The 26,513-nt window shown below is 38.3% G+C and overlaps 1 protein-coding gene and 2 long non-coding RNA genes across 4 annotated transcripts; all 3 read left to right on the plus strand.

The window, feature by feature from the left end:
* The first annotated feature begins 849 nt into the window (after positions 1-849).
* LOC139131596 (uncharacterized) lies at positions 850-9,446 on the plus strand. Its single transcript, XR_011552161.1, has 4 exons — positions 850-1,220; positions 5,505-5,540; positions 6,053-6,129; positions 9,309-9,446. It is a non-coding gene; the product is annotated as an uncharacterized lncRNA (long non-coding RNA).
* Positions 9,447-15,090: 5,644 nt separating this feature from the next.
* LOC139131581 (peroxisomal membrane protein PEX16-like) lies at positions 15,091-22,258 on the plus strand. 2 transcript variants are annotated; one of them, XM_070697702.1, is made up of 6 exons: positions 15,091-15,342; positions 15,842-15,987; positions 17,045-17,117; positions 20,451-20,570; positions 21,278-21,336; positions 21,610-22,258. In XM_070697702.1, exons 1-6 carry the CDS (start codon positions 15,254-15,256, stop codon positions 21,669-21,671), a joined length of 549 nt encoding a protein of 182 aa, XP_070553803.1. In that variant the 5' UTR covers positions 15,091-15,253; the 3' UTR covers positions 21,672-22,258. The 2 variants fall into 2 exon arrangements, with proteins under 2 accessions (XP_070553803.1, XP_070553795.1); XM_070697694.1 differs by having other exon boundaries at positions 15,092-15,342; positions 21,272-21,336.
* Positions 22,259-24,357: 2,099 nt separating this feature from the next.
* LOC139131563 (uncharacterized) lies at positions 24,358-26,185 on the plus strand. Its single transcript, XR_011552153.1, has 3 exons — positions 24,358-24,817; positions 25,550-25,786; positions 25,965-26,185. It is a non-coding gene; the product is annotated as an uncharacterized lncRNA (long non-coding RNA).
* The last annotated feature ends 328 nt before the right edge of the window (positions 26,186-26,513 follow it).

The raw sequence follows: 26,513 nt of genomic DNA on the forward strand, positions 1-26,513 counted from the left end.
CAATGCATCAAAAGCCATTAGACTATCTGATCTGCCTGTCAGGGAGTTACAATATATTTCCAAACACATAGTGTAATGAGATTTTAGTTTCTACTTGAAACCACCTGTATTATGATTTATATATATATATATATATATATATATATATATATATATATATATATATATATATATATATATATATATATATATATTATGTGTGTGTGTGTGTGTGTGTGTGTGTACACAAATACCGGGTATGAATATACATATCTTTACTATTATTGTTGTATTAATTCGTAACTCCACTAAATGCTTCAATACATGTCAACAAAATTGAGTAGCCCCCCCTTTCTTGTTCTCCACTTTTGAGCAACCCCCCCTTGTAGCTTTCGATTTTTTGAGTGACCCCCCCCCCTCAGATTCCTCCGACCTCCCCAGGCCATAAATAATACGGCTCCCTAAGGTAGAAAACTATGTGTAAAGTTGCTCTCATTTTCCTATATACCCCTAATCTCGGAGGTTACTCTGAAAAAGTACCCCTTTTTCTCGATTTCACGGACCTAGTATCTCCGAGATGACTGAAGAAAACACCCCCTTTTCCGTGAATTTGGTAACGCGCATGGGTACCCACCAACCCAGAGACTGCCACCACCAGGTGACAAGATCAGATTTAAATTCTTATTTTGTCTTACAGAAAGGTGTCTCAAGTTACTCAACCCATCTCCTTCAACATTCTTAAATTTTTATCAGCTAAATTTTGTTTTGTAGTTTTTAAGATGACGTTCTATACAATATTTCACGCGAGGTGCTTCCTGTTTTCATCGACAAAGGCATCCGAAGGGAACTGAGCTCGCATACTGAATCTGATACTAATACTAAATGCAGTGTTGCCGGTCGCTGTGTTTTGCAACACAACTGGCGTTCCGTCCCGCGTCCGGGAAGCCGCACAGTACAGGCACCACCGCCAGTCTTGCTCCTTGCTCCAAGACAGGAAGAAAGCCACTTGAATTTCAATTAAGTGTACCTCTAGAGCTAAATGTAACCGATGGTTTGGACATTAGAGCCACCCAAAATGTCGGGACAGGAGGTGCGATGGGCCTGTGCTCAGTCACAGCATGGAGGTACGGTGCCTCCAGGCTCCATGCACAGTGTGACATGGAAAATCAGTCATGCTTTGAAATTTTGAAAAGCGCGGTCGGGCTCAGGCGTCACAGGATGAAGGACTGGAACTTCTACTGGTAAGTCACAAACCAAGCGAGGCTAGCTGTTCGTGGGTTTATGGCCACGAAAGGCGTTGAAAGGCAGAGCCGGCAGCCGAATACTAGGTAGACAAGTCGCTTCGCGATCGGTACTGATTTACAGCACAGTCCCTCTGGATAGAGGGACTGTGTTTACAGTAAACATACAGTTTCCTCTCCGCTTACTGTGAATCAGTACCGATGGCGAAGCGACGTGTCTAGCGCCTGTGAGTATATAGTAGTATAGCTGCAGTACAGTAGCTTTAGGTTTTGCCTGAGTTTTTGGGTCGGACGGCAAAACCAGCTCACACCATTGGTGGCTGTAAAATCTCATTACCCGCTGTGTTTGTTTAGATCTCATCTTGCCGCTCCAGATAGGAAAACAGAGTTTGGCTTAGGAAGTTCCCTTGGTATATTGCAATATCCCTAGCTAAATTGGTAGGTAATTACCAACTTGCCCCACCGAAGAATAATGGCACTGACTGTAACGCTCAAGTTTCAATTGGGCAACCCAGCATTTACCGTAGTCTCAATATTTGCCCGAAACTGTCTGGTCACACCGGTCATCAGGCTCTTACATACAGCAGCAGCGCGTTTCTCATTAGCATTCCACTTGAACCCGTGACCCCACAACCGCCAATTTTAAATCCTCAAATGGGCAACAGATACTGGTGTACAACATCTGCAGCTTTATGTTTTGAACAAACCCAAGTCATGGGAAAGTTTACCATTGTTAGTTAATTGGTAAATATTTTAGAAAATATTTTAGCAAAGGTCACAAGTTCAAATAAAACGCTAATTAATCCGTGCTGAACTGCCAGTATGGGTAATGTCCCGTTCAAGGTATGTATGACCTAGCTGTGATATCGCAGCGGTACTTGTGGCGTGTATCGAATGCGCTCGGGTCATTGAGGTCATCGCCTCAGTCCCGCTGCAAGCCAACGCATAGGCTTCGTCGGCAGTTTACTATGAGACCGACCTGTATCGTAGATTTACCTTGCAAAATAATGAACTATATTAGCCTTTGAATAAATAAACTTGTATCATCTTTATCATTGACTATGTGAGACTCATTCTGTACGCCTGCTAACTTCCTTGAAGATAAGAACACGTATTTTTGACCATTTTCCTGTGAACCGTCGACGGTTTCTACGATGTTTGCTCGATCGCGCGTACAACGCACTGAATACGTTGGAGGTCAAAAGTTTAAATTCAAGGAGGAACCATCGACGACTCACCGAAAAACGGTCGAAAATACATGTTGTCACGGTCGGGCTCGTTAGCAGGAGTAGAAGATGAGTCTCAGATAGTCAGTGATACAGTAGGTATAATTTTATTTATTGCATGCTTTATCTATTTTATTATTTTGGGAGCTAAATCTACAATACCGGTTGGTCTCGTAGTAAACTGCCAACGAAGCCTATGGTTTGGCTCGCAGCGGGACTGTGGCGATGACCCAAATGAGGGACCGTGATTAAACAGATTTGGGCTAAATTCACTATGCTATCCGAAAACTGTCACACTGAGTGTACTGCATGCTCCAGACTGCAATGTGACAAAATATACCATTGTGAAAGGAATTTGGAAGAAAGAACAGAAAATTTGTTAATTTTAGCCCAAGAGAAAATTATGGGGTTCACATCTAGGCCCAGGGCCGGCCAGAACTAATCCGGCAGAATGTGAGAAGATAAGCTAATCTTTTGTCCGCGTTCACATTGCGTTCAACGCTGTCCTAGCCTAGATCATTTGGTAGCGTCTAGCCGACCTTTGACCTTACACAGGTCAAAATACATTCATCAGATACATTCCAGTTCCTACATAGAAAATCATGTCATCCAAAATCAACCTTCAAGGGCCTAATCAAAGGCGAAACATTAAGGTACATGAGGACATGTAACAATGGAGAAGACTTCCACAACAAAGTCAAAACATTTAATGAAAAGCTATTACTGCGAGAATATCCACAACAAGAAATATCAAACATCAATGCGGAACAAATTACGCTACACGAAGAACACATTTAAATCACAAACAAACGCACAACAACAACACAAATATTGATATTTGCTACCAAATATAGTCCACACATCAAAACAAAAGACATCAAACAAGCACTCCTGAAGAACTGGGAAGAAATAGAAAAAGACCAAACACTAAATAATTTATTCACGATGAAACCGATCATCGCTTACAAAAGAAATCCAAACAGTTGGCGACACACTCATAAATGCACAAGTACACAATCTTAGAGAAACGACCGAACAAAATGAAACACAACAAACTGACCAAACATAAGTATTCTAGCCTCCTTGCTAGACGAACAAAACACTGACAATAATTAAACCACGAACAGTGAAACATAAATCTAAGGAGAGCAATCTCCAAAGAAAAGCGACTGAGGAAGAAACCACACACTGGTTTCGAAACGTAGCGTCAAAGGATCACCCTGTCATTCGACAGCCAGATTACGGCTACGTCTCGCCATGGCTTATATCTACACCAATAGCCAAACACACAAAATCAAACACAAACACAGAGAACGAAAAAATAGTGTAGGCGATGTGTGCAGCCGCTTTCCCTTTATTACAAATGCTGTGAGATGATATTGTAGGCGATTCGATCCCTTGACGTGCCGTCCATCAGATTTTTCACCATATCTTCGTTCCAAATGCCTTCGACACTTGATTTCTTCCGTAGCCCAGTTGACTCCTCGACTCGCCATGTCTAAAATGATACTGAATCGTCGAATAGGTCAAAGACTACACAGCATGTCAACTACAAAGGGCGTCAACTGGGACCTGAGTCGGACAAAACGCGTTCACATACGCTGTTTACTGCTCGGCCAGAGACCTGGGTCGGCCACAAACCTCCCCTTTCGACTAGGACAGAAATTGTCCGGACAGTGGCTGGCCAGAACCGTTCACACCTGTTTTTTTGGTCGGCCACGAACCTGGCTAGGACAAGGGCCTAGTCTTTTTTGGCTAATGTGAACGGCCCTAATGTGTCAGGGGGTGGGACCAACTTGAGAAAACTAACCTGACCTGCCTTATGCATTTGTGCAATGACTCAGCATGCCAACATTCCCCTGCACACATGCTTTAGGTTCGAAATCATTTCCATATGAAAAGATACCTTACTTGAGGTGTGAACTGACTGTCAATCGGTGATTGCTCTATTATATCACAGGTAGTGTCATATTCTCAAACATTGTGATCTTTTGTTCTTCTTGATCGGTAGTTTATTTACTCTCTGGGGAGTCATAAGCCAATAATTCGGTAAAGCAGAAATTTTCCGAGTTCAGGGGATTAGCCTAGATACATGGTTTATGCCGGCCAATCCTCTCATGATGACCACGTGACCTAGCTGGCCTGTCGGAGTTGTCAAAGATTGTATGTAGGTGTAAACGAAGTAGTAGGATGTCGGCACTTTCAGCACTTCTTCAAAATGGTGACACCTAATTTTGTTTAGGGACACTCCAGATAATATTTGTATTTTTGCTGTAATACCGAAATTTGCACAGTGACCCTTGATTTTATTCTTGATTTGTGGCTGAAACCTTATCGAGGAAAGTTTTTGAGACTTATAAATCAAGCAATTTGTAAAAGACTTACTGTTACCTTGCTCAGACTGACAACAAATCTTCCATCAGTGATACAAGTTTCATGATTTTAGCTATGCTGTCAACAATGGGTAGCTTATCAGGAGGTGATGGACTTGCAGTGTTCATGGTCTGTTATTGAGCATGGACGTAGAGAAAGGTCTTTTTTTAATGTCTATGGTTTTAGCAAAGGTTTAAGTCTCATGGTACTCAACACTGTGCTAAGCATACCAGTATGTGTATGAAATCTACTTATCTGAACTTTTAGACAACTACATGTAAGACTGCTTGTTTTGCCCTTTTGTTTCAGTTATGTCCTGTAAGTTAGACCCCAGAGCTACATGTACAAGGTCTATACCTATTAATACTAATGTGTGTTCTTCATAATCTTACAATACATGTAGATCACCAAAACAGCTGCATAGTTACTGTTCAAATCTGGCATATGTATATTTATCTGCACAGAGTTCTTTGACAGTCATACCAAATACAGTGTGTGTAAAGAAGTTAGGTTCAACCATGTCATTGAGCATGAAATTTGTGTGACCTGGATGTCATAAACAGGTTTCTGTCAATACAAATTGTACCCTTCTTACATGTGCAGTTCAAGGTTATTCTTTGCAATGTAGCCATCTTATAATCACATATACATTTTCAGTCATCTAGTCTTTCATTTTGAATTCCAGGTCGTTTTGAACAGTCCCAAGAACTTGCAGAATTAGGTAAGTGACATCATACCTGTAGACCCTCAAAAAATTCAGGTTCTATGACGATCAGACCTGTTGATGTGTTGAGCCATCTGTTTTAAGTATAATCAAAATTCAAACTGATTTGAAATCACAAACTTGAACTTCTTGAAATAAAAAATCAATCTACAAGAGTTCTTCAAATGTGAAAGATAAAGATGTAAGAATATTGTTACTAATGTGAAACCAGTTTGCCTGTTCACTGTATACAGCACAGGACAAATTATGGAGCAGTGCGCCCTCTATGGCAACTAGACTATCTGCTGACACACATACCTGGTTTGTTACCTGAAATGTCTTTGATAGTACATTACATGGAAGGACAAAATAAGTGTATTGGAACAAAACTAAAATTTTAGTAGCAGTTGTAAAGAGATTGAAAGCAGAAAAATTATAGTTGTTTGGGGATTCATCATTTGATTTAATACAATGTAAATGTGTCACTAATGACGTAAACATTAAAAATGACCTTTGTTCTTTCCCACCAGTCTATGCAGCATCAAATCTTTTGGTGTACGTGAACGATGCAATCTTAAGGAAGGCTACTAAACTCAAACTGAAACTGGTGAGTAATAACACACCCATTTGTGTGCATGACTGAATAGCTACATTGTACACAGGCCTTGTTGATTTACCGTCACAGTACCATGTTTTCATAGCATCAGTGACCTCATTTATCAGCTAGGCTTGTTTATCAGGCTGAAGCTGTCACAAACCTGAGTCGGGGGACACCTATGACCCTTTAGGTCACAAGTGGCATGCATGTCACAATAGGAGTGCAAGCGTGGCAAGGCTTGCCATGTTTTGCTGTCTCAGTGACGTTTTTATCAATGAAATCTTTTGACTGAAACACCCTTCAGTACCTGCACTCATACCAATTCAGTAAATTGGACAACTACATGTATATTTCACAAACACCTTAACTTTGCAATAAGGATTCGTCATACACTGTTTCTTTGAATTTATTCAAGTCTGTCTAGATATTGTCCATTGATGACAGATTCTCAATCAGAATATAAAATAATGATGTACGTCCCTACAAAACGAATAACGGACACAAAAATTTTTCTATGTTTGACTCATCCAGTACCAACATGTAAAATAAATAAAATTTTTACATCAGGCAACAAGTAATGACAGATATTAATACAGCAGATTGTCAAGTTTTCGTTGTCTTTGAATCAACACTGAAGCAGTACTGTTTTAGAAGTATCATGGTACATGTATATAGTCAAAAAAGTTATCAGGGATAGGTATGCATGATGCATACCTAGCATCTAATCACCACACTGATGCAAAGAGGACACAGGTTTGGTATGACAACATGTTAAACCTTGTGTGTAACACTTACATGCAGTGTGTGAAATTAACTTGAAATGCGTGCTGGTCCAAAGGACCAATAGCAAAGGGAATCTGCTGGTCCTTCTTGATGTATGTTGGTCAAACAAAAAACTAACAAAAACTAACTAAAAATAGCTGATAACATGGTACGTTATCAGTCTCTCCTACTCTGGTGTTGTTATATAATATTGATACAAATAAATTAACAAATATATATATTTTAAAATTTAAATTTTTTTTTGCTCAATAATATATGCCTTGACCACAGGTAGGTATCACCCAGAACCAGATCTCTATGGGAAAAGGTTTTTATAGTTCATCCCAAAATTAACATGAGGAAAAGTCTTTCAGTTTTCATTCCAAATTAATATGAAAAAAAATCCTTTCAGTCCTCATTTCCAATTTACATGGGAAATAGTCTCAGTTTTCATTTAAAATAAACATGCGGAAAAGTCTTTCAGAACAAGTCTTCAGTTTTCATTTACACCATAATTTCGAACAGTTCACGAGCATCATCATTCTCAGAGCAGCTAGAGTCTCCAAACTCAAAGTCAGATTCCTAGTCTGATTCTCCATCGGTGTCCTGATCAGCACACTGAGTAGCAACTGCATTTGCAGGATCCACCTCCTTTTGCACAGTTTTCTGTTCCTGATTAGATGTAGATGCAGTGATTGTCACAGCATCTGTCAGCAACTCCTCTTTTATCGGCGAGTGAAGCCATCCAGACAAAGTCTTTTGATGGACAGTTATTCATACATATAGCATTGGCATTACGGAACAGATACTGAGATAGCAGAGTTTTGTGAAGACCGCACTGTTCATTTTTTACAGTGTTGCCTCAGCTTTGGCGCATTACGGTTCTTAGCGTGTTCCACGGCGATTTTATGAAACTCTGACGGACTGTGTGAGGCTAAATTCGAGTGTCTAACGTTGTTAGTGCCAGCTACAAACGGACCCTTAGAATAAGTTGAGCAAGCAGACTTACAAGATATGCGGCTACCTTATGGGTAGAGAGATCGCCGTATTCTAGTCGGCATGGCATGCATCTTTGCCTCTATCAAATAACAACCAGTCGCCGAACTCATTCTGCCATGCATTCTGAAAAGGTCGCGGTTTTCGTCTTTCTCGATGAGGTAAAAAAAAGTAAATTCTGCTGTTCCGATAAAATGGTTTTCAAAAATAGGGTAGGTAGGACGGCAGGGATTTTTTTTCCAAAACATTTTTATTTTCAAATATGCAATTTTCAGGGGTTCTGGGCGATCAAATACTGGCCACAACACTTCCAGAAAAATGTATAATACATATAAAAGGAATAAAAACATAAGAGAAATCCTCGTTCAAGCAAAACTCAAGTGCCAGGTAACGAACACGTTATTTTACGGGTTTTTTCTTTCTCAGTTTTGCTTCCGTGTTTACGTATCTCTAAAAAGTTTAGGGTCGACAGGCAAAAAATAGGTTAGGTCGGGTAGTCGGAACAGCACAATTTTTTTCTTTGGCCTCATATTCCCTTCGTGCCTGTTGCTTCTCCTTTTCGTTTGTTTTTGTATTCTTCTTTAGGGCTCACATCTTTCAAAAAAAACCCGCCACATTTAGGTAGGGCGATCCGCAACAGCGTAGTCACTGTAGTCAGGTTGCGCACGTGTGACAGCAGACTTGCAAGACCTATGACCTTTCTAACAAACTTTGCCAGTATCAAGAATTGTGATTGGTTAAAATAACAGCCTTCCCTTGAAATCGGCCAATTACGTGCGTTATTTAAAAAAGTTTTAAGCTGTCGTGGCTGTCGTTCTCTGTCCGAAGAGTTTGTAATTCGTTGCGTATTGCAGTAGCAAAACTTGGAAAAACACTCATGCAAGAGGGGTTCGGACCGACAATAGTTGGATACATATAGGCAAACAAATTCGGTTTTCAAAATTATTATGTGAATTTTGCGCCGGTCCGAAGGACCAGTGGTCTGGAAAAACTGCTGGTCCGTCGGGAATTCTGTTGGTCTCGGACCAGCGGACCAGCGTTAATTTCGCACGCTGCTTACATGTGTCATCAGTGTTTTCATTAGAAGCCGGCAGCCGGCGAAATTGTACGTCTGTGACAGTACTTTCGCCGGCTATAATTTGGGGAAAATATTATAAAATGGCACAAACTTTGGTTAATACTTCACAAATTATGACGGACTCATAAAGTTTGGAGTGGAGGGCATCAAGGTATATATGCATGTATCAAGAAAAAAGTGATTTCATTTGTCACGTTATGCTTTACCTGATCACACGACACAATCTAGGCAGTGTACTAGAATACATAGGAAAATATTGATCAGGAAATAAGGCCAGGATTAAATGTCCATGCCCCACTGCACTGAACAAATCTTTCTTGACACTTTGATTACTTTATTATCTCCATGGCAGCCACCTCCATCTCAGTATAGGTTGATGTCATGGCTTACTATAATTGAATACATTGAAGTCTTTGTTGAGATTGCTGCAAAGAGACTCTGGGGTGAAGCTGGACGATGGGTTGTTATTGTAATTATACAAGTTTTAAAGTAAATGTTGTTATAAGGGTCAGAGAAAAACTGTAATTTAAGCCCTGTTAGCTGTATCTTCTTGCACTTTTTGTCTTCAGAGAGATGTTGTAGATTTCCATTATTAAAGGTATACAGTCACCTGTAATCTAAATATGCCCATATACCGGTATGGTCAAAGGGGCATTCCTTGGTATTCAAAATGCCATGTGAGGGTGCTCTTTTAAAAAGCGGCCACCCGCTTAAAATCTGTGATTGGTTAGATTTTCTCTTTCCATGGTAACTGTGGCAAAATTGGAACAGGTGACAGTATACCATTAAATCACATTGTCTTTGAAAATGTCACTATGCAAATCCTTGGTGATGGTTTGGTTGATTAAATTCTAGTGTTACCTGTATTAAAGTGGCAGCCACATTTGAATAACCACGCAAAAATTAAGTTGTTTTAATCTAATTTGTGCTTTTGTAGTCAATGTTTGCAAAACATGACTGTTCTGTGATCACACGTCGGTAAGCATTTTTCACAGGTTGCATTTGATTTCAAATTATCTTATCAAAATAGAATGCAAAAAAATACAGCTAATGGGGCTTTAATGTGACTGTTTGGGAAAATGTTGAATCTTTGCAAATGAAATACATATATCTTGTATTGCACACTCTGTTTGTTTGTTTGTTTGTTTGTTTGTTTATATCAAGATTATTAATTTTGACATGATTGCTGCTATTTATCATAAAGATTCAGCCATTTAAAATGTTTTGCTAAACAGACAATGCAGATGGGTGACCTTAATTTTTTAGTGCAGCCTGTATGTTAACACCAAAAGAATGAATTAATTATGATTATGGAAACATGTGCAATGATTTGGTGGAAAACTTGATAATTTTTAGCTCCCATAGCCATATGTATATATGGCAATGGAAGCTATTCTTATAGGCTAGGAAAATGTCTGTATGTATGTATGTATGTATGTCTGTATGTCTGTACGTCTGTATGTCTGTATGTCTGTACCGGTATGCCTGTATGTCTGTATGTCTGTCCGTCAACATCAAAAACTCTAAAACCGCTGTACATTTCATCTTGATATTTGGTGTGTACATGGATGATGGGCTGTAGATGAGATTTTGTTCAAATGAAGTTGTCATTGCCAAAAATATGCAAATTAAGTGAAAAAATGTAAAAACAGTCAAAATTGAAAAACTCAATAACCACTGAGCAGATTACATGAAAATTAGCATGTAAGTACTTTGGCTGACATGAAATGATTGTGCACATCTTGGGTCAGTATCTTGGACTTGCTATTTTCATGAATTTTTTTGTAATTTTCTCCCATTTTTGGTCAAAAAATCTCCTGCTCTGAAAACACACAAGTCCGATTGATTTGAAACTTGGTATGGAAGTGCATAGAGTGACCTTTCCCAAATTTGGGCAAATCGTGGTGAAATTTGCATATTTTTAGTTTACACGTCCATAGACTCCCATGTATAAGGCAGATCTCCATAGACTCCCATGTATAAGGCCACGAAAAAATAAAAATTTAGTTTCTCATCGTATTCATATTGCAAAAAGGATGCAGTGACACAATTTTTAGTCCCCACTGATGAAGTCCGTGAGCTTATAGATTGGGTCATGTCCGTCTGTTCGTCCATCCGTGAGTCCATCCGTTCACGCAGATATCTCGGATATTTTGACAAAATGTCATGTGACCTTGATGACCTTTGATCTCAAATATACATATTTGTCCATAACTCAGTAACCACAAGTGCTACAGCCTTCATGTATGGTATGATGGGACACCTTATGACGCCACATATTGTACCTCATTAATTATGCACATATCTAATTTTGATCGAGCCAATAGAGCTAGAGGTCTGATTTTTGGTATATAGGGATAACTTAGCAAAACAATTTTTTTGACAAAATGTCATGTGACCTCGGTGACCTTTGACCTCAAATATACATATTTGTCCATAACTCAGTAACCACAAGTGCTACAGCCTTCATGTATGGTATGATGGGACACCTTATGACGCCACATATTGTACCTCATTAATTATGCGCATATCTAATTTTGAGCGAGCCAATAGAGCTAGAGGTCTGATTTTTGGTATATAGGGATAACTTAGCAAAACAATTTTTTTTGACAAAATGTCACGTGACCTCGGTGACCTTTGACCTCAAATATACTATTTGTCCATAACTCAGTAACCACAAGTGCTACAGCCTTCATGTATGGTATGATGGGACACCTTATGACGCCACATATTGTACCTCATTAATTATGCACATATCTAATTTTGAGCGAGCCAATAGAGCTAGAGGTCTGATTTTTGGTATATAGGGATAACTTAGCAAAACAATTTTTTTGACAAAATGTCACGTGACCTCGGTGACCTTTGACCTCAAATATACATATTTGTCCATAACTCAGTAACCACAAGTGCTACACCCTTCATGTATGGTATGATGGGACAGCTTATGACGCCACAAATTGTACCTCATTAATTATGCACATATCTAATTTTGAGCGAGCCAATAGAGCTAGAGGTCTGATTTTTGGTATATAGGGATAACTTAGCAAACATTTTTTGACAAAATGTCATGTGACCTCCGTGACCTTTGACCTCAAATATACATATTTGTCCATAACTCAGTAACCACAAGTGCTACACCCTTCATGTATGGTATGATGGGACAGCTTATAACGCCACATATTGTACCTCATTAATTATGCGCATATCTAATTTTGAGCGAGCCAATAGAGCTAGAGGTCTGATTTTTGGTATATAGGGATAACTTAGCAATACAATTTTTTTGACAAAATGTCATGTGACCTCGGTGACCTTTGACCTCAAATATACATATTTGTCCATAACTCAGTAACCACAAGTGCTACAGCCTTCATGTATGGTATGATGGGACACCTTATGACGCCACATATTGTACCTCATTAATTATGCGCATATCTAATTTTGAGCGAGGCAATAGAGCTAGAGGTCTGATTTTTGGTATATAGGGATAACTTAGCAATACAATTTTTTTGACAAAATGTCATGTGACCTCGGTGACCTTTGACCTCAAATATACATATTTGTCCATAACTCAGTAACCACAAGTGCTACTCCCTTCATGTATGGTATGATGGGACAGCTTATGACGCCACATATTGTACCTCATTAATTATGCACATATCTAATTTTGAGCGAGCCAATAGAGCTAGAGGTCTGATTTTGGTATATAGGGATAACTAGCAAAACAATTTTTTTGACAAAATGTCATGTGACCTCGGTGACCTTTGACCTCAAATATACATATTTGTCCATAACTCAGTAACCACAAGTGCTACAGCCTTCATGTATGGTATGATGGACAGCTTATGACGCCACATATTGTACCTCATTAATTATGCACATATCTAATTTTGAGCGAGCCAATAGAGCTAGAGGTCTGATTTTTGGTATATAGAGATAACTTAGCAAAACAATTTTTTTTGACAAAATGTCACGTGACCTCGGTGACCTTTGACCTCAAATGTACATATTTGTCCATAACTCAGTAACCACAAGTGCTACAGCCTTCATGTATGGTATGATGGGACACCTTATGACGCCACATATTGTACCTCATTAATTATGCGCATATCTAATTTTGAGCGAGCCAATAGAGCTAGAGGTCTGATTTTTGGTATATAGGGATAACTTAGCAAAACAATTTTTTTGACAAATGTCACATGACCTCGGTGACCTTTGACCTCAAATATACATATTTGTCCATATTCAGTAACCACAAGTGCTACTCCCTTCATGTATGGTATGATGGGACAGCTTATGACACCACATTTTGTACCTCATCATTATGCACATATCTAATTTCGAGCGAGCCAATAGAGCTAGAGGTCTGATTTTTGGTATATAGGGATAACTTAGCAATACAATTTTTTTTGACAAAATGTCACGTGACCTCGGTGACCTTTGACCTCAATATACATATTTTTCCATAACTCGGTAACCACAAGTGCTACACCCTTCATGTTTGGTATGATTGGACACCTTATGATGTTACATATTGTACCTCATTACTTATGCGCATATCTCATTTTGAGCGAGCCAATAGAGCTAGAGGTCTGATTTTTGGTATATAGGGATAACTTAGCAATACAATTTTTTTGACAAATGTCACGTGACCTCGGTGACCTTTGACCTCAAATATACATATTTGTCCATAACTCAGTAACCACAAGTGCTACCCCTTCATGTATGGTATGATGGGACAGCTTATGACACCACATTTTGTACCTCATTAATTATGCACATATCTAATTTTGAGCGAGCCAATAGAGCTAGAGGTCTGATTTTTGGTATATAGGGATAACTTAGCAAAGCAATTTTTTTGACAAAATGTCACGTGACCTCGGTGACCTTTGACCTCAAATATACATATTTTTCCATAACTCGGTAACCACAAGCGCTACACCCTTCATGTTGGTATGATTGGACACCTTATGATGCCACATACTGTACCTCAATAATTATGTGCATATCTAATTTTGAGCGAGCCAATAGAGCTGGATGTCTGATTTTTGGTATATAGGGATAACTATAGGACAGAAATTTTTTGACCAAATGTCATGTGATCTCGATGACCTTTTACCTAAAATATATGTTTATGTCAATAAATAAGTAACCACAAGTGCTATGTCCTTTGTATTTAGTAGGATGGGAGACCTTATGACAACACACGCTTTACCTCATTAATTATGTACACATCTAATTCTGGGCAAGCGAATAGAGCTAGAGATCTGATTTTTTGGCATATAGGGATTAATTAGCAATATAATTTTTTTTTTCAAAATGTCATGTGACCTCGATGACCTTTGACCTTGATTATACATATATATGCATATTTCAGTAACCACAAGTTCTATACCCTGCAATTTTGATAGGATATTAGACCTTAAGATGTCACATCTTGTACCTCATTTATAATGCGCATATGTATTTCTTGGCTGGCCAATACTGCTAGAGGTCTGATCTTTTTTCCCGATTTAGAACCATAACTTAGACATGCCTCATGTGTTTCAAATTGGGAACAACGACATAGACCTATGTGCCCATAGATCTCAACATATACACTCCAGTGATACTTCTTAATGACCACATTTTCCTGCCCCATCAAGACTAATACTCCTATTACAAGTGGGGACTATGTCATTGTAAATGACTTGTTGAGTTAATGGTTGTATCACAGTATTCGATATATCTAATTCTGTATTTTTTCCATTTTATATTCTGAATAATTACATTAAACATATTTCACTGTCTCCAGTACATTTCATTTAAGTATTTTCACCTCATGCACTTTATCCCTTTCACACATGTTCAAATATCTGACCAGAGAACAAACACTAAATAGTCCAGGATGGGAGCTACAGTGTCATTGACGCTATTTTTTGAATAGGATCATCCATGTGTGTTGTAATCATAAGAATTTATAAATACTTGTCTATGTACATGTATGTAGAAGTTACACGCCCACTTTCTCTTTCATTGTTCGTGAAAATCATGATATTGGTCTTCAGTATTTCCTCACCTTCCCTGAACTGTAAAGTATAAGAACAGCAAATAGGAAAGCCATAACATTTATGAAGATCGATCTCTATATGTTATTTTATTTTCTGTTTTCCATTCCATCTCGCAGGGCAACACTGAGAGCAGTTCTTCTAATCTGTCACAAAGTGGGCCTGCAGTCCATGCTGCCACTGTTTCCACCGAACCGACAGAGAGATGTGAAAGTTTCAGATGATTTGACAGCAACCACGGAGTCAGGAGTAGATGAACAAAATTTTTCTGAATTTGAGGAAGTGTACTGACAATGCGAGGAAGGGGGATGCAAGAAGCGGCAGCTCCAAAGAGAAACACATGTAGGGGTAAACGAACTGGGAGAGTTGTCAGAACTCTTGATGCAGGTTTACATTTTAGTATTGACTACAGACTTTAACATGGTGTAATATTTCTAGGAGATTTGAATGACATCTCTCATGTTGATTTCATGTAATATACATGTACTGTGTTTTATTTCTGATGTACTTGCAGTTCCACACAAGAAAGCCAACCTTGAGTCCTCACTGGGAAATCTTCACGTCAGACACATGTGTGTTTGAATATTTTCTTTACTGCTTAATAATTCATAAATTCACAACTTAATTGACTAACATGAAATATATGTTTATCCTTTAGTGGATCTTCACTTTTGTTTTTATCAAAACAAGAATGAATACACATTTTGTCAATAGAGTATACACAACTTGTGTACAATGTGGTCCAGAAAGTACATGTAATTGTGTTTAGTGAATGAAAACCATCTAATTCGACACTGTGCTTATCCCATTTGAATTTCCGATCTTTCCTTCTTGTCTGTAGCACTGCCACTGCATCTCAGAACTTGGAAACTGCCAACAGAAGATGTTATCAAGGAAGAGCCTGGGGCAAATATTTACCTCCAACACAACTTACAAGACAAAGAGTTATAGCAGAAAGTTTACATATAGCAAGACCACTTGTACATCGTATCCTTCAAAATTACTTTGACAAGAAACTACAAACTCTTCCTTGGCCCTTTTTCAGACATTTGTATGTATGAATGTGTTTTGTTGTGTTTCTGTAATTTTTTTATGTTTATGTATTTCTATATCTGGTAAATAATGACATGTATGTGGCGAGTTGAATACATGAACATTGTGTGCTTATATATGTACCTATTGGTGATATGTTATGTCCATACAATGCATGGATTTTGTATGCACTGTGTGTGTGCTTCTGTTCTATAAAGATGAGTATGCCTAACTTTAGGTTTTCTAATCCAGCAGTGTGAGATAGATAAAAAGTAAGTAAATGAATGGCTGTATATTATAGATTATATCATACCAGTATATTGATGATGCAAATACAGCGATCTGATTGGTCGAGACGCGAAAAGAACCATGGTATATTGCCGATATACCACGGCTGGCATGTGCACTAGCTCTCGGCTTGAGGAAAAGTCCTTTTATGATGTTCCATGCCAGAATTTCAATATACTGTGATGATATAATAGCAATAAATCACACCCAGCGATGGTATACCACTCGATTTTGACCATTTCACTTCATATATGCACTTGCTATCGCTCGTGCATAAATGTCATGAACTTGTCAAAATCTCGTGGTATACCATCGCTGGGTGTGCTTTATTGCTTAATTATTATATGATGAGTCTAAGTGGCGTCTGTATATTATTATCCAGATGTGAAGGGTTTTTAAAATGAATATATTCAGCTTGAGTTGTGCATGATTGACACATCAGTTGAGTTTACTATTGATTCAGCAAGTTGTATGAAAATCACATCAATAACTTGTTCTGTTTGACAGTGTTATGCCATGACAAGATTATTTAAATTATCACCTGACGGGAAGGTTATAGCATAACGTGATTGGTCAGGAAATTTGGACTCACCATGCACTGTTGATGTAGCTTTTCATCCAAGGGGCTCCTATCATACGGTACACTCATTGTTTAAGATATGTGCACTCACATACAACAGAGTGCAATGATACTGTTGGACTTTTCTTTAACTGCTAAAACCAGTGGCTTCAATGTTCAAGTTTGGTCAACAGTCATGGAAACCATGGTTACTGTCATGTGGCCTTGACGTATCAAGGTAAGGAAGGATTTACAACCTGTGCTATAGTATGTTTGCCGGTGTGCACAAATTATGTTGTCAGATCATTTTTTTATGAATTGTTTAGTATAATTTGTCTTTATATTTTGCTAAGAATCAGCTTATCAATGTTTTAAAACATTTTACCATTGAGAAGATATTTGATGCATCTTAGATCAAATACAACTTTGCTTTCATTTTCATATGGCATGCTGTTTCTTCTTGCACTTTTAAGTATTCCAAATTTCAAACAACAAAAAAAGAATTTTTAAAATATCTGAAAAAACAATTGAAGGTGTGTCAGGGTTTTACATGACGCGCATTTCTGCGTCCTTTACGCATAAAACCGGACGCAGGACCCCTCAAAAATAAACCACGCGTCCCTTGGGACGCAGCAATATCTGTTGCTGGTGTACACCTTGCGAAGCTGCTGAACACGTAAAACACATCCCAGTAAACCTTACCGACCCCGTACTTTAATGGAATGCTCCATAGTGCATTGGCCTCCACTGTTTCATAACCAATGGTAACCGCGGAAACAAATTCTATTGCTGTAAAAAGTTACTTTCAAAATGTAAACTGATTCTTAATTGGTCGATTTCTTGTTTGTGTCGATTAACACATATTTATGCATCATGGCGGGTCGTGTCAAACAGGCCGATCTGCGAAGGTTTTTCGGCGGCCGCAGCAACCAGCACCATGCAGGTTTGGTCAAGGCCGAAACGGCAGCTACGCCATGCGATACTGATACTCAGGTCCCCCGACCAAGTCAGCAAAATTACGAACATTCAACAGAAGTTGACTCAATAGATTTACTATAAATGGCTTCGATATTCTGAAGAGCAAAACGTCATGGAATGCGGTGTATGTTTGAAAGCGAATGTTACATGCCCGTTCATGGAAGGTTTTTGTAATTTTCAACATTCAACTCTCACTCGTCATCAGGACTCGAAAAGTCGTCTCACAAGCGTTAAAATCCTAAGCATGAGGACGGCAGTTGCAGGGTAAGAGCACAGTTACGAGTGGAGTGATACGTAGCGGTAAGAGTAACGAACTCGAGGCGTACGCTGCACAATTACGTACTGTTTACCTGATCGCTAAACGTGACCTTCCATGCGATGTATTCACTGACATCATTCATCTGCAGAATCTGAACGGCTTAGACATTGAATATTACAAACGTCCTCAGATAGTTATGGAGTTTGAAGAGTGTATTCAACGTGCGATCGAGAAGTCCCTGATTGATAGCATACATGCAAGTGACGTCATCGGTATAATGTTGGATGAGACTTGTGTTGTGACATTTCATGCATAAGAAACTTGCAATATATGTTCGATATATTCAGAATGGCGAGGCGAATTTTTCTTTCCTCTGTAACCAGCAAATTACAGATGCCACTGCTGCAGAGATTGAAAACGCCTTGATTGAATTTTTGACTAGGAAAGAAATCTGTGACGCAGCCGTGGACAAAATATATGGACTAGGAACAGACGGGGCGGCCGTAATGACCGGCCGTTGAACGGGTTGGGTGCAAAATTAAAAGCCAGAAATCCCAACCTTGTTCAAGTGCATTGTGTTGCACATTGATTGAATCGTGCTGCTTCCCAAGCAGGCAGAGATATTGAATATTGCAAAGAATATCATAATATAATCCATTCATTGTATAAATACTTCATTGACTCTAGTGTGAGATATGACAAACTTAGGGAAATTCAAACTCTGTTGAATGGGAAAACAAAACAAATTACTGAGGCTACATCTGTTCGCTGGCTGTCGGTCGAATCAGCTGTCAAGATGGTTTTCATCAGTTTTGAGCCAATTGCCTTGGCACTTGCAAGTGACAAAAAAGGGGGAAAGGCTGATGAGCTGTTGAAATTTATCTCTAATTCATTGTTTCTGCTATTCACTGCCTTATTGATTGATGTTCTTACTGTCATTGGAATTTTGAGCCTTACATTTCAGAAAGATTCTGTCACCTCTTATATCAAAAAAAGTGTTCAGTCTACTAGGGACACATTGAATACAATGACTAATGATTCACACACTGTCAGAGAGTCTTTAATGATTTGGGTGATGTTCCTGGCAATGGTCAGAAAAACACATACAAAAACATTCAAATCACTGACAATCAGCCACTCAGACAGAGGTTCTGTGATGCAAGAGAAAATTATATCAACAAACTGCTGCAGAATTTAGATAGCAGATTTCCAGATGATGAGATGAATATTCTGGAGTGTTTTGATGTGATTCTCAACCCACACAGATATCCTGAAAATGTGGCCAACCTACCTGACTATGGGGTCAACCGCTTGATCAACTGTTGATTCATTATAACAATACACCAGGTATTGATGCCGATAGAGCTAGGGCACACTTCCTTGTTTACAAACACTTCACAAGATCTCATAGGGAGGCACTGAATTTTGATATGTATTCAAGCTGTTGCTAACTGATTTTACAGAGGAGTATCCTGATTTTGCCATCCTAGCTAAAATTGCTCTTGTCATACCAGTGTCCTCTGCCCCATGTGAAAGGGGCTTTTCAGTACAAAATGCCATCAAACAGAGGGCACGAAATAGACTCAATCCTCAAAGGCTTAATAGACTAATGTTCATCAAACTGGTTGTCCCCATCATAGATGATTTTGACTTCATGAACACTGCTACTGTAGGTTATTTGCTGAAGGAGCTGCTGGCAGAGTGTGAACTCAACCTACTGGACTTGCTAGGTGTATGCCATTTCAGAGTATGAAATTACTTACCTTCTTGTCAATTTGACAAATTTGAATATTTGTTCAAATTTCACGTTGTGAACTTGTCATTAAAGTTATGAGATAATATCATGAGTAATGTTCTTTGAATTGATCAATGAGGGCCCTCAGTATGAACTAGAATTTTCATGTAGGAATTATTTTAAGAAATATGCAACTATTTGCTGTGTGGTTTAATACTAATTGAACACAGTGAAGACCATGGCATTGATAAACTATAAAACATTTTTGTGAAATAAATTGGGACCCCCATATTTTGATGTAGGACTCCCATTTTCTAACACCAGGAGTCCCAGGGACTCTCAAAAGTTAAAAGTGATGTAAAACCCTGTGTGTAGAAATTGATATTAATCAGTACTTAATTTAGCAAACTATTTCAGGTCTTCTGTATTTCAATCTGAAAATTAGTTAGATACGAGGTGTGACCATCTGTCCCTTAATCAGAGCTGAAGCTATCAATAGTCAGATATTTCATGCACATGTTATTATACCAGCAAATAATTATACCGTTATACTGCAGGCTTTTCCATGTTGATTTTGCTATGTTATGATTCTCTTGCAGTATTCTTATGATGGGAAACACTAAAGACTTGAATGTCAATGAGGAAGCCGAAATGAAAAGACGGACAGTGTATCTTTTATATTACCTTCTGAGATCTCCTTTCTATGACAGATATTCCAAGTAAGTGATACAGTATCATCTATAAAGTTCAGTCAGCTACCTTGTAACCATAGGAAGAGTACTGTTCTCTGATATGCAGAAATCAAAAGTATATGTATTGTGTACAAAGTTGTGGAATGACAAATAATTACTCATGTTTCATACCATTTGTCATGTGGCAGTATGCACCATACATGCCTGTACAATCGTGTTCAATACTACGTTTTAAAACACTGATGATTTTGTGCTTCCTGGGGGAAATGATTTGTCAAAGTTGCCTGTGTGTAGGACATACACTCCTTTCATCACACAAGAAATGTAGAAAGTAAAGGAATCAATTATATGCACATTCAGGACAAGCAGACTGAAACGTGATGCAAAAAGACAACTTGAACAAGTTTAACCCTTTGAGCGCCAAAGTCAATTTTTGTCACCATTATAAACTTATACCCCAGTCAATTTATTCAGATTTTTGCCAAAATTTTGATGAAAAACTGTAGCCAATGAAATTTGATGTCATTTGGTCCAAAGTTATCAAAACAATCAAGAAAAGTCTTATAAACTGGTAAAATATTGCAGTAAAATTTTGATGGGAAAATTAAAGCACTCAAAGGGTTCATGTGAAATAATACCTTCTTTGTCTCAATGATTTGTCAGTGAGCAGCTGTTTTCAAAGTAGTTCCTTTTCTAGCTTTTTTCTTCTGTTTTAATTTTATTTTCAGATCAAGAATAATATTTCTATTATCAGCAATGGCAAATAAAATACCAGGTGTAGGGCTTATTGCAAGTAAGTATACTTTGTTTGCTCTAAGTGTTTGTGAGTAATGAAAAATGATCAGCTTGAGCCATGTATGTATATATATCAATAGAGTTTGTCATCAATTCGGTAGAGTTCTGTCTTGTTATAGTCACATCCATAACCAATTCTGTTCAACACTTTCATGTCATGATAAATTATTTAACCTCTCCAGAGCATATCAGTCTTTTTTTAATGCATGACAATATACCGTACATGTAGTTCACTATCTGACAGTCCACACTGTATCTTCTGCTGTTTCAGGACCCCTCATGGAGTACCTACCTTACTGGCAGCAGGTGTATTTCTATAATTGGGGATACTAGAAACAGTTCAAATTCAATGCAAAGTTGTGATGAAACAGACATATCATTACAATTGGAATATTTACCTGTCATACATCAGACAATATTCAGAAAACTGGAAATGTGAAATGGTATTGCCTACTCTTTTGGAATTTCTGACAATGATAAGAACATTGTAATATTTACAAAATATCTTGAATTATTGAATTTTTTTTATTTGTATGCCTTTTGTGGATTGATTTAGTGCTAAATTTTGATTTTGATTTTGGAGCACAACTTTTATAACAAAGATTTCACATCTTTTTCTAGTTTCCTTTCCATAGAACAGTAAAATATATTTTGTTTATGTTGGTAATAACAGTGTAAACTTCAATTTAACAAACAAGATGTCATAGCTGATAACATTTGCATGTTATGTTCATTTTGAATTTATCACTTCCTAACTAGTCATAAAGTCTTACCATGCTAAATTGGTATCAAGGTCCATTTCAATAGACATATTTTCTTACTCCATGTGGCAGTTTATCCCAGTATCTCTGTACTAACATGTTAATTTTGATTAAGACATGAACTTTACCGAAAGTTTCACTGGAATAAAATTGGTTTTACAATTAGACTATGTCTTGAAACTGATTACATTACTACACTATAATTATTTGTACATTCAGTGTTGCCATTGGCTTAGTGCATACTGATACGCATTGTCCCCTTGCATAGGTTATTAGTTTGACCACAGTCACCTGTGTTCTAAAATTCTACTCTGTTCCTATGTGCCCCATACACGTGTGGACATACATGTATGCCTGAGAAGAAGAAAGTCAGGAAACCAAATGGCTATAAGTACCATACTGTGTCATCTTCCACATTTGATTTTACTGTGAAAATTAGCAAGTTCATTTATAATATAACCGTTGATCATTCCCTATGATTCTAAAAATTCATACCTGATACTTAATCTGCTTCAGAAACGCTCTTTTCATGTGATTTTCGGCCGAATTCGACGGACACATCGCCAAAACATAAGTGTGAGCAACATTCCGGTCACCTCACAAAGAACGTTGGGCACCTCCACTTCACTGACGTTAACACCGCCTACCCATGCGGGGTGACTGGAATGGTGCTCATGCTTAATGTTTTGGCTAGGTGTCTTTTGAACTGTGCCGAAAATCACATGAAAATTCATACCTGATACTTCATCTGCTTCAAAAATGCTCATTTGTGTGATTTTCGGCCAGAGTCGAAAGACACATCACCAAAACATCAGCATGAGCAACATTCCAGTCACCCCGCATGGGTAGGCGGCACCAACGTCAGTAAAGTAGAGGTGCCCAAGAGGTGACTGGAATGTTGCTCACGCTTATGTTTTGGCAATATGTCCATCAAATTCAGCAAAAAATCACACAAAACGAGTGACAGTGTTTTTGAAGCAGATTAAGTATCAGGTATGAATTCTGAGAATGACAAGGAACCGAATCAACGGTTTCATGATACATGAACTTGCTAATTTTCACAGTAAAGTCAAATGCTGAAGATGACATTACACAGTCCTTATAGCCATTTAGTTTCCTGACTTGCTTCTTCTCAGGCATATGTACACATGCCACCTCTATGGGGCACTTAGGTGCAAAGTGGATTTTTAGAACACAGTCTCTCACTAACTAACCCATGTGGGACCCACCAGCTATATTGTCTGACAGATGTCTGAATCATCCAGACCTATCACAGCACGTGTCACACATGTTTCATACACAGAGAAGACTAAGTTGTGTGCAACTGTGACCTAGGTGCAAGAGATTGATAAACTCATGGTGTCCGATACTCTGATTTCTGATACATTGCCGACTGGGAAGCACGCCATAATTAGGCAACTTGTTTCTGCATAATGCTAACAAGTAGGAATGCTACTATATACTAAGACTGCTTTGTTTGGACTGATAACGCAAAGTGATTGATAGCACAAAAATTTTACAAAAGACGTTGGCATTTAACATTGAGCTTACTGCTTTCTTTTGACTGTTGATCAGTCAAACTCTAAACAGAGAGGACGCTGTTGATACATTCTGTGAGGAGGCTCATACACTTTGCCATTGGAACTGAAAAGTAGTAGTAGGCGATTACGTGATAGGCTATTTACAGCTCATGTACAGCCATGTGGTGGCATTTTAAAAAACATGATCCAACCACTCGTTCTGCCAAGGTCTGATTTCAGAGAGCATCAAGCTGCCCCAAACAACAGCCTTGGCAAGCAAAGATTGACTGATTTGCCCTATCCATGTGTTCCTACAGGTGAAACGCATAGAGGTGAATTTCATTATCATTCCTGCAAATGAAAGACAGATGAACATGTATGCTGTTGTTTATACTTTCTTGAACTCATGCTGAATTAGAAGGTGCTCTTTACTCAATGTCAATTGACAAATAATTTGACTTCAATAAAAAGGAAATCTAACTGACATTTTAATAACAGATTCAATCATCATGACACTCTTGTGAGTTAATAGTTTCCTCAAACACTGCAGTGCATGCAATTTTTCCTAATGGATGCCCATTGTATGGTGAAGAGTATTAGTTTAGGACAGGTGTGCAAAAATGTAACAAACACTGTCAAAGTTGAAAATAACAGCCACTCTCATGGTTAAAACCCTTAAAGTGTAAGTCCCGCCATGTTTTGAGGCTTTTTCGTTTAATTTCAGGTTTATACGTTAGCTCTGGTTGTAATCGAAACTGTCATTGAGAAAACAAATATTTTTACACAGGATCAATCAATTTTGAGCGGTATCGTGATTGTTATATCGTGTTATTTTGACGAAAACGCGCTAAAGTTTAACGTTTGCTGTACGATCATCGCCACATTTTCCGGAAATTGCCGAGCTCGCCTCGTTTTCAGGCGCAAGTAGCTGTGACGTCACTAATTGAATCTATGATGGCCACTTGTTCGAGCGACAATGCTCCGTATGACATGATGATAGTGATGACTGCTTGAGCGAAGTCAGTGTGACTGAGAATGCCCATGTCGCTGAAGAAGACGGCGGACAGCACTTTATAGGTGATGTCCAGGGTTTACAACCCTATAGATTTGAACCATCCGCACCTAAACAGGAACGAGAACAGGAGCAGGACTTGAGCGTCAATGTTGACCATGCAGGGCGAGTAGGTAGCACTGATTGGTAAGTAACTAAAAGTTTCTCAAGTTTTTGACAAGATACTGTGCGTCTTTGTGAACAGTTTATTAACCGCATAATAACAGTAAAATTAAGCAAGAAGTACTAAAGTTTGTAGTTTCTCTTCACTTCTCCGTGGGCCTGATAATACATACAATACGTTAGCCATACCATACCGGGATTGTGATATCCAACAACATGCAACAGGGCATCCTGGCCGTGCCTGTCAAATACAAGAGTGGAGCACTAGAGATACAGACTGATTTTTTTTCTGGCAATCACTGTCTGAGAATTCGTTTTCAACGCCCCACCAGAGCATTCACTGACAACGCCATTCGTCTCAGAATATCGCTTGAGCTCTGTGTAAATGTCAAGGTCAGAGTGATTAGCCGCATAACAATCATGGGGTTGACACGACACTTTAGTTCAATGGTAGGAAGTCAAAAACTCTGTAACTGCCTGCGTTTCCTTGTGCCATTGAGCAAATGCTCTCTTGAAATGACCTTTTATATCATAAGGTGTTTTTTGTTGATCCCTTTTGAGATCTGCTGTCATGTGTTTACAGTGTCAAAACTACATCATGGTCACAACTGTCATTGTCAATGATCTGGGTATATCACCTTCTTACCTATGAAATCATCCATGTCTAAACAGGTTGCTTGTTGAACTTGTGGTAGAGACAATACAATCATTGCTCATATTGCTCAAAGTCGTTGAAATTAGTTTTTTATATTGCAGGTGCAGGTGTTCATGTTGCAGTGTGATGACACAGGTGGAGACCAGTCACTGTTGTCAGGAAGAGGACAGGGTATGGGAGAAGGTTGAGCATTATGTGATTGAGTCAGAACAACAATGTTCCTGCATAACACTCCATCCTGGTTTTGCATCGGTTTGTCTGGATAGATGGGTGCTGGAGACGGCGTACTATCAGTACAGACAGGAGTATGGGAAAATGAGGCAGTTTCAACAAAATGAGTGAGTGTGCATTGTATACTACCATAATTTTTACAATACATGTACTTTCTCTTTCAGGTTATTCTGATTTCTTTGCATGTTTACTTCATCAGCCATGTTTTTGTCATTAAAAACACATTTATAATTTACAGAATTTCAACAAATGACTTAAACTTAATATTTTCCTTTACTTTCTCAGGAGAGACAGATACATAGCCTATCGGCAGTTTGTCAGATGGAGTTGGGGATGGCTGGGTAGACATGTACGTGTTCCACTTCCGTCATGCGTTATATCAAAGATACGAGAACATTTTCCATCATCTGATGGAACATATAAGAATTTTCAATTTGTCAGTCCACTCCAGGAAGTATCAGATTGATTGATTTCATGTATACTGTAATTTATTTAATTCTAAATTTGAGAATATAAGTGATTTGAAACTCACAAATCTCTGTGTTGTAATTTGTCAGCTCCTTTATTTTTTCCCAATCAGTCTCGCAACAATGCCACACAAATTAATGTTGCATTATGGGTCATGTTGCACATTCCTAAGTATGGGTCATGTTGTACATTCCTAAGTAAGTCCCATTGTGACAATTGTTTTTAATTTCTCTGTACTCACAAAATCATGTAGGTATAAAAAGAACAGTTACCAGTTAAATACTGAACCACAATTCTGAAAATAGCTGGATTCTAGATATTTTGTAACAAGATCATATTTACTCATTCGTCTGTGTATATTGAACT

The sequence above is a fragment of the Ptychodera flava genome, chromosome 1 (assembly GCF_041260155.1).
Source record: "Ptychodera flava strain L36383 chromosome 1, AS_Pfla_20210202, whole genome shotgun sequence".
Classification (NCBI taxonomy): domain Eukaryota; kingdom Metazoa; phylum Hemichordata; class Enteropneusta; family Ptychoderidae; genus Ptychodera; species Ptychodera flava.